The sequence below is a fragment of the Mustela putorius genome, unplaced genomic scaffold (assembly GCF_011764305.1).
Source record: "Mustela putorius furo isolate JIRA1106 unplaced genomic scaffold, ASM1176430v1.1 tig00003853_pilon_pilon_pilon, whole genome shotgun sequence".
Lineage (NCBI taxonomy): Eukaryota > Metazoa > Chordata > Mammalia > Carnivora > Mustelidae > Mustela > Mustela putorius.
The window spans coordinates 84,224,290-84,239,597 of record NW_025422005.1 but is presented as its reverse complement, the minus strand read 5'-3'; the positions used below and the strand labels follow the sequence as shown (position 1 = coordinate 84,239,597).

Below are 15,308 nucleotides of genomic sequence, written 5' to 3'. Positions count from 1 at the left end.
TTTTCACCCCCTATACTTATCATTTCCTATGGTTACATCTGTATAGATGCATATATATGGTAGCATAGAGAACAAAAGAAAGGAACAGTAGCAAGAATTTTGCTTTTTCTTGATCTTCTTCCCTGTTAAATCTATGTGAAAGGAACAACATAATATTTAGTTACCATGCTTAATAGTGTTTGGTGGTGACAAGCAGAGGGCCAGTGTGATACTAGAAGCATGTTTCAGTACAACAAGCTGAGAAGCAACTGGTGGGTGGAAAACTCAGATAGGATCTGAATTAATAACCTGTCTTATTTTTCCTAAAAATACAAGAAGGATGTGGCGCTTTATTTTTTATTTCTTAATTTTTTTTTTACAAATTTTATTTATTTATTTGACAGAGAGAGATCACAAGTAGGCAGAGAGGCAAGCAGAGAGAGAGGAGGAAGCAGGCGCCCTGTTGAGCAGAGAGCCTAATGTGGTCCTCGATCCCAGGACCCTGAGACCATGACCTGAGCTGAAGTCAGAGGCTTAACCCACTGAGCCACCCAGGCACCTGGTGTGACACTTTGAAGGTATGATAAAAATGACAGTGGGGATATACATTTGTAATCTCATAGCAAACTTTAAAATATAGTATATATGTAAATAGCTTTTCAAGAAGGGTAGAAATGTTGCTCACGGTCACAAAATTGGTGAGTGATCCAGCTAGGATTGCACTGTGTCCTGCATTTCTAAAATCTATCTCTGGAAGATAGACATGTTGAATATAATTAATAAGTATTTACCAATTAAATAAAAGAATTATTTTGGGGTTACCAGTAACATTAGAGGTGTCTTTATTTGGATTCATTAAGGTCACTAGACAGCCTAAGGGCGCATGGATAGTGCCACTGAGGTAGAGAAAATAGGTGTGGACTCCTCTCAGTTTGTCTTCTGCTCATGTTAAGTTCACTCTACATTCTCCATTTTATAGGTACCATCCCTGAAGGTTGGGGTTCCTTCATTGGGAAACTTATCTTTGCCAATGAAGGGTACTGGATACCCATGTGTAAAGTTTTCATTGGTTTTTGAACTTGAATTTTCATAAACAATTTGAGGAATTTTAGGAGAACATCTTATCTGACTTATGTTTTTAAGACGTTTCTCTGGCTGCCATGTGAAAAATGGACTATAGGGCAGCAAAAATGGAAGCGTCAATCCTAGAGAGGAGTATCAAGAGTCCATGGTGGTCTGTCCAAGTCTAAAGACAATGAAGTTGGGGGAAAGAGATCATAGGATATATGTTGAGACAGACGAGATAGGATTTAGTTCAAAAGTGAATGGTCAGGGAAAGGAAAGGATTACGTATATAGTTTAGATTTTCTGCTTTTGCAACTGTAGTGGAAGTCAACAGTTTACTATTACTAAGATGGAAGAATACATTTGGGAGTAGAAATCAGGAAAAGTATTTTGAAAATGTTAAATCTGAGATAATTATAGATATATAAGCATAGATATCAATCTAGCAGGCAGGTATGTATTTCTAGAGAGAGGAGAAGATTGAAGATAAAGAAGTCACACAGCATTGCTCAAGATTAAGAACCAATAATTGTGTACTGCCACACAGAGTTTCAAATGTTTTGCCTATATTTTTTTTCAAGATTTATTGATTTATTTATTTGAAGGGAAGGTACAATGGCAGAGGGAGAAGCACACATCCTGTTGAGCAGGGAACCCAGTGTGGGACTTGATCCAGGATCCTGAGATCATGACCTGAGCCCAAAGCAGACACTTAACTGACTGAGCCACCCAGGTGCCCCTGTTTTGCCTATATTTATTCATTTAATCTCCATACCTACCCTAAACTATTATCCATATTATACAGGCAAGAAAAGTGAGGAACACAGTTGTTAGAGCTAGAATTTGAATACTTGTTAGCCTGACCCCAAAGACATTACTCCACAATTATGAAAATAGCTGTGGTATCCTAAATGGTAGATTGGGTGGGAATAAAAGACCAGTGGATAGGCCAGATATAAAGAAATTGCTCTAATTCCTGGACTCTAACATCTGATTTTGAATTATAAAGATAAGTTTCCAGTGTTGACTATAAAGAGAGCTTTCTTTCTTTTTTTTTAATAATAGAATAAATCTTTATTGGCACCTTCCTCTACCAAGATTACTGTGGAGGTGGGAACATTTGAACAAACAACTGTTCCAAAATCATATCTATTGTGAGGAGACTGTTTGTTCCAGGAAATCTGGCTTACACAATGTCAACATTTGAAAAAGATGCTTCAAATAAGAAAAGGGAGAAAAATATAAATAACACTTATTTGGCTTCAGAGTCTTGGAGGGGGTTTCTGAGAACTGTAGGATTGGGGGGCATAATCAAATAGATGACCATTTCTTTCTCTTTGAAATGCTCTCATACTTTCCTTTATGTGATGAATTCTATAACATACTCATTTCGATCATTTTTTTCTCTTATAGTAGATGGAGTATACTGTAGTCATCCAATTATTCTTATATTTGAGTACCTTTTGTGCTAGGAGCTGCTTATTAAAGCTTGTAATTTAATGTGTAATAAATATCCAATGCCTCGTTACTTGAATTGCTCAATAATACAAACTGAGTAAGTGACTACATTGGTCATGCAGAACAAGGATTATAAATATAAATATTTCATTCATTCATTTCATTCATTCATTCATTCATTTCAAAGTTTATTGAGTGTCCAACCTATGTGGTGGGTGATGTTTTAAACACTAGGGATTACAAAATGAGCAGGAGGTATTTTTCCCTATCCTCAACATCCTTCTTGGATCTACCACTTGTGCAGTTTCGAGTAAATCTCTTCTCATGTGTTCTTCTTTTCTCATATGTGAAATAGGCAATTATAGTGATTATACCTAAAAAGATGAGTGATATCTCAAATCCCTTCCAGCCCTAAAATTAGAATAAAGGAAAAATTAAAAATAAAGAAATATTGGCATTTAGCCTTGAAGGACAAAGGGGATTTTAAAAAGGGAAACAAAGACTTTCCAGAGAATTAAAAATAAGCCACACACTCAAGCACCCACCCACCTCCCATCCCCCCACACAAATGAAGAAGCTGGACCTGTGGCAGCAAATAGTTTTCAGTGGAGAAGCAGTGAAATATAAGGCTCTACAGCCCTGTTGTGAAGGGTCTTGAAGCTATTATGACAGAAACTGGTCATGAACCTCCAGGAGCCATTCTCATCCTTTTTCATTTCCTAAGAGAAAACAGATTTTTAGCGGGCCCAAGGCCTCTCACCTAGAGACTTTATCCCCAGCCTCTCTTGTAGTAAGGTGATCTGGTTTGTGCCATTTGGGTAGATTACACCTGACATACAAAACCTCTGTGTCTTCTTCTTAAAAACAAAGCTGCATATCTTTACATTCCTCCTTCCCACTCCATTCCTGCTGGGAAATTATGGCAACTGGAACAACCATGGTAGTTGTGTGGTAAGGATGGCAAAACCACTTCTCCATATGTGGGCGGCTCATATCTGTACTGTCTCATTGAGGTGGAATCTTTTAGCATAGAAACTTTTAATAGTGGGCTTTTCATTCAGCATAATTCCCTGGAGATTTATTCAAGTGGTACACTATCAATAGTTCATTTATTTTTATTGCTGGGTAGTATTTCATGGTTTAACCATTCACTCATGGAAGAACATCTGAGTTGTTTCCAGTTTGGGGCTATTAGTCGTGAAACTGAGGTGAATATGTAAAGTATTTTGGGTGTGGACACAGTTTTTATTTCTGTGGGAAAATGTCCCCAAATGTAGTTCCTGGGTCATATAACTGTATGTCTAGTTTTGTTCGTTAAAGAAATTGACAAATTGTTTCCAGAGTGGTTATACCATTTTTCATTTGCACTAGCAATGGATAAATGATCCAATTCCTCAACATTTTTTTCAGCATTTGATATTATTACCTTTTTTTAATTTTAGTCATTCTTATATGTGTATAGTAATATCTCTTTGTGGTTTTAATTTCTATTTCCTAAATGGTTAATGATGTTGAACACTGATTCATGTGTAATGAATCTTTTGTAAAATGTCTCTTCATACCTTTGTTCATTTCTTATTTTACAGTTTTACTCTTTTAATCTTTGATATTTACTATGCTATTGTTATTTTGCTGTTCTTTGATATTTATTGCTCTTATTGGCATTGTATTGTTGAGTTCTGAAGATTTTTTTCCTGTATCTTAGATTTGACTTTAAAAGCATGGCCAAAGGGAGAGGACACATTGGACTTCATCAAAATGTAAGACATTTGCTCTTTGAAAGACCTTGTTAAAAGGATGAGAGGACAGGCTACAGGTTGGAAGAAATATTTGCAAACCACATACCTAACCAAGGACTAGTAGCTGGTCCTTGTACTAGGTCCTGAAGATTTCCTCCTGTATTTTTTTTTATCAGGAGTCTTATACTTTCATAATTACATTTAAGTATTTAACTCATTTTGAGTTAGTTTTTAAAAATACTTCTTTTTAGGGGCACCTGGGTGGTTCAGTGGGTTGGGCCTCTGCCTTCAGCTCAGGTCATGATCTCAGGGTCCTGGGATCAAGCCCCTCATCAGGCTCTCTGCTCAGCCTGGAGCCTGCTTCCTCCTCTCTCTGTCTGCCTCTCTGCCTACTTGTGATCTTTCTGTCAAATAAACAAATAAAATTTAAAAAATACTCCTTTTTATGCCTTTGAAAATACCTGTCATTATTTAATTTAGATGCAGGATGGGAAAGATTGATCTGGGAGTGGAGTGGATTAGATTTTCCTAGTACTCAAAGATTCTTTACCTTTTCTCAGAGGGACATCTCAGGTTTGAAAGCTATGAACCATAACATGGGGGGAAGAAAGAGTTTCTAGTATAGAATATCTAGCTTTCTTTCTAAAAGGCAGTACCTGGGTGCAGTGTGTCCTGAAGTGATTAAGGAAAAGGAGAGATTTTAAGGGAATATCATTCTCATACTTTTTTTTTTTTTTAAACCACTTCCCATTTGTCAGTTGTACTATTTTGTAAAGCTAACATTAAACTTTAGATGGATTTTCCTCAAAGGCAACGACTGAGAATCTTAGTGTAGCGAAAGTAAAGGAGATAAAATGGGCATTCAACAAATTTGTTAAATAGAATTAGGTGGTAGAACTATAGATTTGCTCAGTTTGCCCTCATTATTATTGACCACAGTGCACAATCACAAACAGGAGCTTTCATTAACTAACAACAGTGTAGACAGTGAAATAAAAGTCATCTCTGTATCAGAGGATTCATCTAGATATTCTTTTGCATTTAGAAAATATGGTCACTGGGGATTTCCTATAATTTGGATCTTACCTGTAATATCATATACTGTTACTGACAACTCTATTTTCTTCAAACTGGAGCATTTGATCTTAGAGCATTTTAGAAGCTTTCTGCAGATTAAAGACAGGAGACGCATTCAATAAACAGAGGAAATGAAACATCCAGTCACAAGCAGACCTTTATCCATTTCCCAAGTTACATTTTCCTTTTAGATGAAACCACTTCAATTCCTTTTGATTTCCTTCAGTTATATTATGTTAATTAAGTTACTTTCTGAGCCACACTTAAATTTTCACATTCCCTTTGAACTATAATAGCAATGACCCACAGATAGGAAGTAAAGACTTGACCTGTAAAAGACAGAAATGATATTGTTCCCTAATGATAGCTATATCATCATACGATATATGATATATGATCAGAATGCACTCAGCTGGTATCTGACGAGAAAAGTTCTAGGATCAGGGTTACTTGCAAACCAATCACCTATTCTGACACATTATGTAATGAAATGGTTGATGTAGGCTCTTCGCTACTCCATTGTTTTGCTTATATCCACTGTATGATCAGAGATGACAGTACTCATTTGTTAGTCGTGTTAGATCAGCAAGTTATTTTCTATTATCCTGACATTAGATTTTGCTCTCTGGATAAGTTAGTTAATAATTATATATAGAACTTTAGAAAAGACTTTAGGATATCTTTTAGAAAGGATAATAGAGCCAAACATCCCTGTTTTAGAGTTGAAAAATCAAGACCCAGAGAATCTTATTATTGTATTTTGACCATAATAAGATACACATCATTATACATATATTAACATCTCTAAAATCAATGTGGTTTTGTTTTGTTTTACCAATGGGTTTTCTATAGTGAATTGCATCATACTGCATTTGTTGGCCAGGTGGCAATCATGATGCATGAACTTGATAGCATTACTGGATAACTGTAACTTCATGTTTCAGTAAGTGCTCCACTTCAGGATCATTTGAGTAAAGCGTAATTCCCGGTTGAGGTCTAAAAACTTGTGTTAGTATCTTCTAGTCAAACTTATCAGCAGTATCAGCAGTAAAATCATGTAACAGTTGCTAATGTCTTGGAAAACAATCCTGGCGTTAATAGTAGAGTATTCTTTTAAAGAAAAGTTGGCACAAAGGGCAATAACATTGGGGAAAAGAGGCCCAACAACTACTTTATTCAAAAGTTGATTCAGAGCAATTAGCCCTGACATATTTTAATTTTTTTACTTTATAATGTTCATATGTGAGAAATCTATGTCTAAGTAAATTTTAAAGAGATCTTGTTATAAGCATAAAATCAAAACTCAAAATTATGCAGAAACATTATGGTGTAGTTTGATAAACTTTTCTTTGTGAGTGCAATACTCTTTCTTCTAAACAATTATGAATGTATTCAGCTCTGATTCATTCTTGTTTCTTCAGCTGTTTTCCTATAAGCCAAGTTATTATCCATTCATACTCTCTCTGAAATAAAAAACCAAAATGTTCCAATTTTGGTGAAGAAATCTAATCTTTATTTCTATGATGTTAGCACAATATACTCACACAATAGCTTTAATCTGTACTTAACAAAATACATTATAGCACTTTACAAACTTTATCAGTTTGGAAAACATTGCATAACATTTTATTAAACACAATACTTTATATATATTATATATATTTTCATAATTTTATTTACTTTAAAAAGATAATTACTCTCTTTATTCAATACTTGGTTTTCTCAGTAAAGCACAGCCTAACAAAGGAAGAAGTGCTCTCATTAGCAAATCAGATAAATAGAACACTAAGAAGAGATACCACCTGTTAGTCTCATTTATTTTAAATTAAGGTACCAGTGGAATGTAAACAAATATTTTTTTGTAATTTTTTTTTACAAAAGATGTATTATCAAATATACATGCAGAGGTCTGAGTTCTAGTGACTATCATTATATTTCCTTAACAATGTGGTACAATTGGTTCAGTCATTAAAAACTGTAGCCTTTGGCACTTTGAGTAGAAAAAGAATATATCAATATTTATGTAAAGGAAAAAAAAACCCTCAATGACTAGAGAAGTACTTTAAAATCTTTTGTTAAGAAATAGGAAAGATTAGGAAACATCTTACTGCACCTGAAATGCTGCAGCTTTTTTTTTTTTCTTCAGAGTACTAAAACCAGTCCACCTTTCTCTCTATGAAATGGCAGAAGCCAGTAGGAGTGTGGTGACGGTGGTAGTGGCGAGAAGTGGGGAAGGCAACATTTTACTCCCACTTCCCTCTCTGAGAAGGAAATTGCCAGAAGGGATATAGGTGAATCATATTTTATTGCCAGAGTTTTCAATTCTGCTGGTTTCAGCTAAATCCCTAATGCTTTTAGGAAGTTGGTGACTCTAGAAAGCTTTGCCCTTTTCCTGTAGAAGTTGATAATGAAGTGATAGTCTTTATCTCAAACAACTCCTTCTGTCCTCATGGAAAACGAAACAGATCAGTTCAACCAGCTTTGTCGTTACCTTCTATCCCCTTGGCAATCATTGAGTGTATATTAGAATTCTTAAGAAATGGTGTAAAAAAGGCTTGATAATAAATTCCAAGAACCAAATATTTCTCCGTACTTAAATTTTTAAGTTGGAAAACACCTCCAAATGTTTTGGTTTTATCTTCTTCTCATTGTATTGGTTTCCTTTGATTTAGGCTGAAGGCTTTATTCAGGATAGGTAGCAAAACTATTGTTTGCATATTAAGCACTAACACTGTGACTACTTAGAGAATTTGAAGAAATATATTGTTAATTTATACTGATATTTTCACTTATCAATTTGCATTTTTTTTCAGATCTTCCTGTTGATGTCCAATGAGCAAAAATATCTGAGGGAAGAAGGTAAAACCCAACAACTGTTGCTCTAATTTACTGGTTATTAGGATATAAAAAAGAATAATCTGGAACAAAATGAAGTTTTTGGATTACTTGTTAAGATAGCAACCAAAGCCAGCTGGTTGGAAACATCCAAGTGTGGATTCACCCAACATTGCTGGCAATGTAATCCACAATGTCAAGTGTTGGTTCAGATTTCTTGTTCACAAATTCACAGAAATATATTTTGCTTAAGGAATGTCAACTGTTATTCTTGCTTTAAAAATAGAAAAACATATCCATAACATCAAAAAAATTTTCAATTAATAAATAAAGGAGGAGCCATAAAATGCAAAATATGATCACAATTTCCAAAGACGCTAAAACAAAGTATTTTTAAAATTCTGCAAATTTACTTACTAAAAAACAGAATCAGGAGCAGTAGCTATACTTAAATAAAAAGTAAGCATCAAAATAAAAACAACCTATGTAGAAAAGTACTAGTTTTTCCCTCTCACTGAAAATATTCCTACACAATTTTTGTTGCTGAACAAAGCATAATTTTGAAGAAATGCACAAAACCTTTTCGTTTTTTGACTGTGACAGAGCCACTACAGAGAAGCTGCGGGGTGTCCTATTCTAACACAAAGCAGCCAGCATCTTCTTAATACAGTAGCATTTCTTTGACAAGGAATTGCACACCACTATTTCACAGCTAAATAGAATTTGAGAGTTTACATCGTATATGTACTATAATAATCAGCACCACCCTTACTGAGCTCTAGGTGCAGATCTGCAAAATGAATATATAATACTGCATGGCCTCTGCTGTAGGGAAACACGTATTCTGGATTCCCACAGCTAATTATAAAGAAAGATCCCTAAAGTTGGCACATTCAGGAAGTAAAATAGTATACACTGAAGGAAACCACTTTCTTCTGATACTGCCTTCTGCAAACCTTTTGAGTTTGAAGATAGGTCTTAAGATTCTTCACAATATCACATTAGTTAGGTTCCTGCATTGTGCTTTTCCCTCCCCATGATGTGAAATCTACAAGCTTGAGTGTAGTAGTTCTCAAGAGTCATTGAGTTCCGGGCTGATGGTAGATGACCCAGTTGGATGAGAAGTTTTCTCAATCTGCTGGAACAGAGCACAGGTAGAATCAAGATGTGGTCTTTTGGGGGTTGCTCAAGTGCCGAATGCCATCACTCAATCTTTATAAGCCCGTGTTGGGGAGGTTCCCTTGTAGAAGATATTTCTAGTGTTTTCAGGGCTATTACTTCTTTCAGGGATTAAGATGATGTTACCCTTTCTCCGCAGGGTAGAGTCGCGGGAGGAGGAAATGGACAGCGTCTCTGACCCAATTTCGCTGCCCTCTACTGGGGTGACCCGGATTGTGGTGATTCCATGGTGGTGATGCTCATTGTTATCTATGTTGCTTCTCTTGCGGTCTCCAGAACCAAAACTGTCTTTCAGGGACTCACAGCTTTCTGAGTCCCTGTTGAGATCGTTGAGCTCATAAGTTTGGCGAAGGCTGCCCTTTTCAGGGGCTTTCCATTTCCAGGAGCCACTACCTTCGCCTTCAGTGGATGGGATCTGTATGATGGGCCTGTTGTTCTCTGGGTGAGCCTCAACCCTTACGATCCCACTGGGTTCATGGTCTGTCAAGGTTTTGTAGCGGATGGAGCCTGTGCAGGAGACTGTGCTGCCTTCAGTGTTCTTGGGGCTGCTTTGGAGGACGCCCTGCTGCTTGGACATAGCGATTACTTGCATGATTCGGGGCTGGCTGTTGCTTCTATTACAGGCCACAGTCTTCTCAGCAGCTTTCAACCATTTGGCTCGAGCAGAGCTGCTTTTGGGAGAGGTGCTTATGTTTTCCTGGGTTTCCTCGGGGATATGCACTAACTGTGAGGACCCAGGGCGGGACTGAATGGACACTCTTGGTCCCCCAGGCATGCTATTGTTACACCCAGGGACAGTGCCAGGCTGTACTTTGAGGTATTGATTGCTGGGAGCATGGTGGTCTCCATTCACCCCCACCCTGGAGGGCTCTGAGCTTGACCTCATTTCTATGGATCTGGGTGGTGACTGTCCAGGCTCAGTCTCTATAACTTGCAAGGACAACTTCCGACTTTCATTCTTATTCTTCCACTGGGTGAGAAGCTGCTTTGATCGAGCAGAATCCATAGAGGCATGAATGGAGGCATTTCTTCTGACAGGGTCTTCTACGGATGGGGTGTTGGCTCTAGGCAGGGTATTGCTAAAGGTAACCATGTTCTCCTTCCCCATGGGGCTCCGTGGAGTGATGATTTCCACATCAGCATTTGCTCTTTTAAGGTTTGTCAATGAGCTAGCATCTCTGTGGTTTCGGTTGAGGATACCTTCTGTGTGAGCAATTCCATCGCTGCTGCTACCATTTTTAGCGGATAAAACTCGGCTGGGGTCTTGGTTGAGGTCTGTCAGAGATCTGAGGGCATCTCTGTGCTGAAACATACTCTCATCACTAGGCAGAAAATTCCCCACAGCATACAGGCCCTAGTGTTGAAGAGAAACAATGAACATCATGCACTAGAAGACACGGTTACTAAGAATTTGTTTCAGATGATCCACTGAAGCATATAAAGAAGGTATGTGCTCTCTATCCATCATTGACTAATACAAATAACAAAAAAACCAAAGTACAATTACTCAGGAAATCTTCTGTAAGTTATATCATAAATCACAGAACTAACCGTTCAGAACTAAGGGGACCGTTATTTTATATTAATTGGATTTTCTCTCCTTTCTCCATCCCCCTGGATGTTTTTGTGAATCTTATCCTCTGTATGTTTTGAGAAAAAAAGACAGACAATGAAAGAAATAAGGACGTTCTTCTGCTTTTCAAAGCAACTCATTTTTCTGGATTTAGGAACCTCTTGTTGAGTGACACCTTGAATAGCGTAACTGATTTATTTTACCTTCCATTTTCAATCACACCCCCTGATGGAAAGTGGGGGAGGCATGAAAAATATAAAGCAAGGAATCATTCATAAAACATGCTGTTAGGTTTTGCAGTGAGGTCAGAGAAAAATACTGTTAAAACTCAGATCAAACACAGCCCTGGGTGGTCAGCATTACACAGAATATTCTCAAAAGAAAGGGCAGACATTAGTACTAGTTGGGAACATCCATGTTCTTTCCTTTAAGTTTGGAAGCAATAGTTGATCAATTCAATGCTAGTACACTAAATCTGAGCTAAATTTCATGTAATCGTATCTTCATCCTCAACCTACCAGTTTTCTGTTATTTTGGGTTTGGGGGATAAAAATTTGGATGAGGCAAAGTTTAGATTCAGAATTTTTACAATTTTTACACATGGAAGATCAAATTCTTGTTAGATTTTCAGCTTCTGAGATGCTTTAGTTTAGAGGTAAGAGAAAGCAGCAGATACCTCTTTGGTAGCCACTTTTCAAATCAACCCACAAGAATCCCATGGATTTAACATTTTATGGAGCACTTAACAATTTATAGTAGCATTGGCTTGCAATGGATAATTTCCAATTTCGGGGCACTGGGTGCAAACAGAAATGGAATAAGTCCAGCTTCTGCCTCTCCAGAAGCTTTTCTTCTAAATAGTACCTATCTTTGCTCTCCCTGCCAGAGTTCTCAGGATGAGCAGTCCCTACCTAAGGCTCCATTAATAATTGTATTTAAAGGAGTAAATTTGGGGAAACTGTCCACTAGACTGTAAGAACCTCTGCCATATTGTTCGACATGCAGTGCTGGCACTGTGGTCAGTAAACATAGTCGCTTCATCTTTGTTTTTATATGAAATAGTCAGTTACTATTCTCACCTAATAAGTGATGAAACCGGTTGCTAAAAGATAATGTAGTCTGACCAAATATAAGATACTTGAGATTCAAGCCAAAGCCCTTCAGACTACGGACCCCAGGCTAATTGCTGGACACCGTGAAATCACACTCACACAAGGGCAAAGGAGGAACTTGAAGGACACAGCTCTCAGTCTTCCTTGATTATTCTGTAAGCATTGGCAATCAATGCTCCCATGGGAAACCCAAGCTTATGCCCAGTTCCTGATCTTCTAACTTTACTTTGATGCATGTTTTCTATTTAAGCTGTGGTTTATTAAATGAGAATAGTAAATCATTTACCAAGTAGAGAGCAATTCCTCCTCCTATTAAAAAGCCACAATAGACATCAACTGGGTGGTTCTTATACTGAGTTATTCGGGTGAGCCCGCAGATGATCCCACAGATGATAAAGGTGAAGACCAAGAGGGGTTTGAGAAGCTTAGAGGAATCCGTTAATGTGGAATTGAAGTACATCTGAAAAATGAAAGCAATCTGGTAAGTATGTTAGAAAGGTCATTTTACCATTAAATTATAATCGAATAAAAAGTTAGACTCAAAGTCTAACTCATACATTTGACATCAATTTTACTGCTCCTTTCCCCCTGCTATGGCTATGTTCTATTCCTGAAAAAGAAGAAATACATAGCAAAGTTCATCAAATAAAAAGCATATCTCATTTAATTACATGAAAGCTTGAAAGATAAGTTGAAGCAGTATAATTAGCAAGATAACTGTTTAGTGTCCAAGTTACTTGTCACCTAATTCCAGTCCACTTTTCTCACATAGGACCTGATGGACTATTGTATTAATCAGACACTATGTGGATTTACTGTATATCATTTATCAACTTTACACTGACTTTGAACTCACTATTACATAAATACTGAAAGTAAAGCATGTGTGTATGTGTGTATGCGTGTGCTTAAACACAGTTCTTTCAGTTCGAGAATTTATAACTTTCATATAGTTCACACTACCTTGCCATGAGATATAGTGCATTGAAAGGATACCAGGCTGAATAAGTATTATGACTGTGTAGAAAATTTCATTTAATGTAGTATTGTATACAGTATCATCCAATTTATGTTTTCGGTGCAACTGTGTTGAAGGACTGCTGTGCTCAGGTTTACTGTTCTGTTATTACACGGCTATATAATCTAATTAGTCACTTGGAGACAAGACTCATTTCTCAGATATTCTCTAGGACACGGACTGATGAAAAAGAGTCAGAGACTTACCGAAACGTACACAGCCGCAAAGGCAGCGAGGGTCGCATGCTGAGAAGGGAATGATTTTCTGCCAAAGGAAGACAGTCAGATTATGCCTTCTGTTTCAGATTCACTGCTAACAATCATAAGAACGCTGGGTGCTTCAAATGTTCTATCTAAAAGCCTCAAGGCAGTAAGTGATAACTTTAATTTCTCTTTAGATTTCTGGAGAAAGATCGGAGTGATAAACACTGCTAATCACTATTAGAATTAAAGAATAGCATAGTGCGCTTTCCAATACAAAGTGTTAGCGTTGGAGGAATCGATTTGTTACACCACTGAAAAGATGGTTGAAAGGAGAAGTGGGTTGGAAAACATTATAATTGTTCTTTGGTATTCAAAGTGTGTCAGTTTAAAGTAAAGGTCCATAAAACCTAGGATTTTAAAGCTTTGAAACTTCTCTTATGCTCCTAAATATATGGGTGCATTTACACAAAATTTTCAAACACAAAATTATTTTCTCACAGCAATGGGTCTAAATGTAATTTTTACACTCTAGAAAACACAAGAAGTCCAATTTTAACAGAGTGTTTCTCCACTTTAACGTGGAGAATTGTAGAGCATCTTGAGAATCGTAGAGCATCTTATTTAGTTAAATAATTGAAGAAGCAAGCTGAGAGAGAGGTGCAACACAGGGTATGGGAGAAACACCGAAAAGGACAGGCGAAGGAAGAAAAATAGAGATTTCTCTTAATAGAAAAAAAACTTTAAAAAATAAACTTCAGTTATATTAATGTCCTCCTAATTATTTGGTACCCATAAAAAGGATTGCCACTTAAAGCAGACAAGATATGTAGAAAGATTGAGAAAGAGTAGAGGACATTGGTCTTAAATGTAGCTTCAAAATTATTGAATGGACTATGAGAACTTGAAATTGTATAATTACATAATATCAGTTTCTGCTTCTTCAAGGGTACTTACTAACTTATTTTCAACTCAAATTGATCTTGAGAACTCACTGAGCAACAAATGCAGTTCTTATAGCAATCACTTATTGCCCTTCATCGTTCTGTAACTTATTTCTTTTGGATTTCCAAAACATTATCTCTTGCCAGAAAGTTTAATTTTTACTTCATTGATTGAGAAAAACTTAATGCACTGGTATTTTCTTGAGTTTTTCTGTCTTTTATTTTTTAAAATGCAAGAATAGAAGCTATACTGATCTTCTGGGTTTATACAAAGTAGATGCACATATAAAACTCTACCAAAAGGAAGGTTCATGTGATTTTTAAAAAATACAACATAAAATGGAGATGTAAATATAAATATTTAAGCTTCCACTTAAGTCAATATAAACATCCTAAGATAAATCAATTGTGTTAACCTAAAACCATAAAGAGTCTAGGGTACCTCGCAAAACATGAATAGGATTTGGTGATATGAAGATTAGTGGCAAGAATGTGAGGCTGGTATTTTTGAGACAGGAGGATTTGGAATGAGCCACCAGAGTTTCTATGGTGTAACCACTAAAGAAATCATTGGATTGAAAATAAAGAAAAGAAAAATAAAATCAAAATCCTTATGACTGAAAAATGTATGCATAAAACAATCCCACAGTCGTTATTCAAGAACCATGAAAACACTGACATGGGAAGGTTAAAAATCTCCATTTCTGACCTGCCACTGTTGATAACTGTAAGGTCAGATCCTGAGCAAATATCTTCTACAATGTAGGAATTTTCTTTGCAAGACACATTCAGAGAGGTATAGTTTGGCTTGCACACAGTCAGAAAGTATGGTGCCTGATACCCTGTGGAGAGCTGTATGATATCCGTAATGAGAGCTGTAGAGCACAGTCCAAACACATGAACACCTATACACAATGGGAAAGAAATCCTGATTAAGTTAGTGCTTCATACCAACATTGTACCATCATCAACCATGTTTACTACACATTAATGTGGTGACCTGCAAATCTGTCGTGATCATTTTCTCTGAGTTTATTTAGAGAAAATAAGGATAGAAAATTCCTGTACCTTTAAACCAGATAATGCCAAAATAAGGGCAATGAATACCACCAGGGTAGTCATTTGGAGT

At 36.6% G+C, this 15,308-nt stretch overlaps 1 protein-coding gene across 1 annotated transcript in view; it reads right to left on the bottom strand.

The window, feature by feature from the left end:
• Nucleotides 1–6,814: 6,814 nt before the first annotated feature.
• PLPPR4 (phospholipid phosphatase related 4) overlaps nt 6,815–15,308 on the bottom strand; it is a 41,362-nt gene continuing 32,868 nt past the window's right edge. The window contains exons 4-7 of the mRNA XM_004752532.3: nt 14,889–15,084; nt 13,242–13,299; nt 12,304–12,477; nt 6,815–10,686 (exon numbers count right to left, since the gene is read on the bottom strand). Coding sequence (XP_004752589.1) covers nt 9,361–10,686; nt 12,304–12,477; nt 13,242–13,299; nt 14,889–15,084 — 1,754 coding nt within the window. The 3' untranslated portion in view covers nt 6,815–9,360. The remainder of the gene's footprint in view (nt 10,687–12,303; nt 12,478–13,241; nt 13,300–14,888; nt 15,085–15,308) is intronic.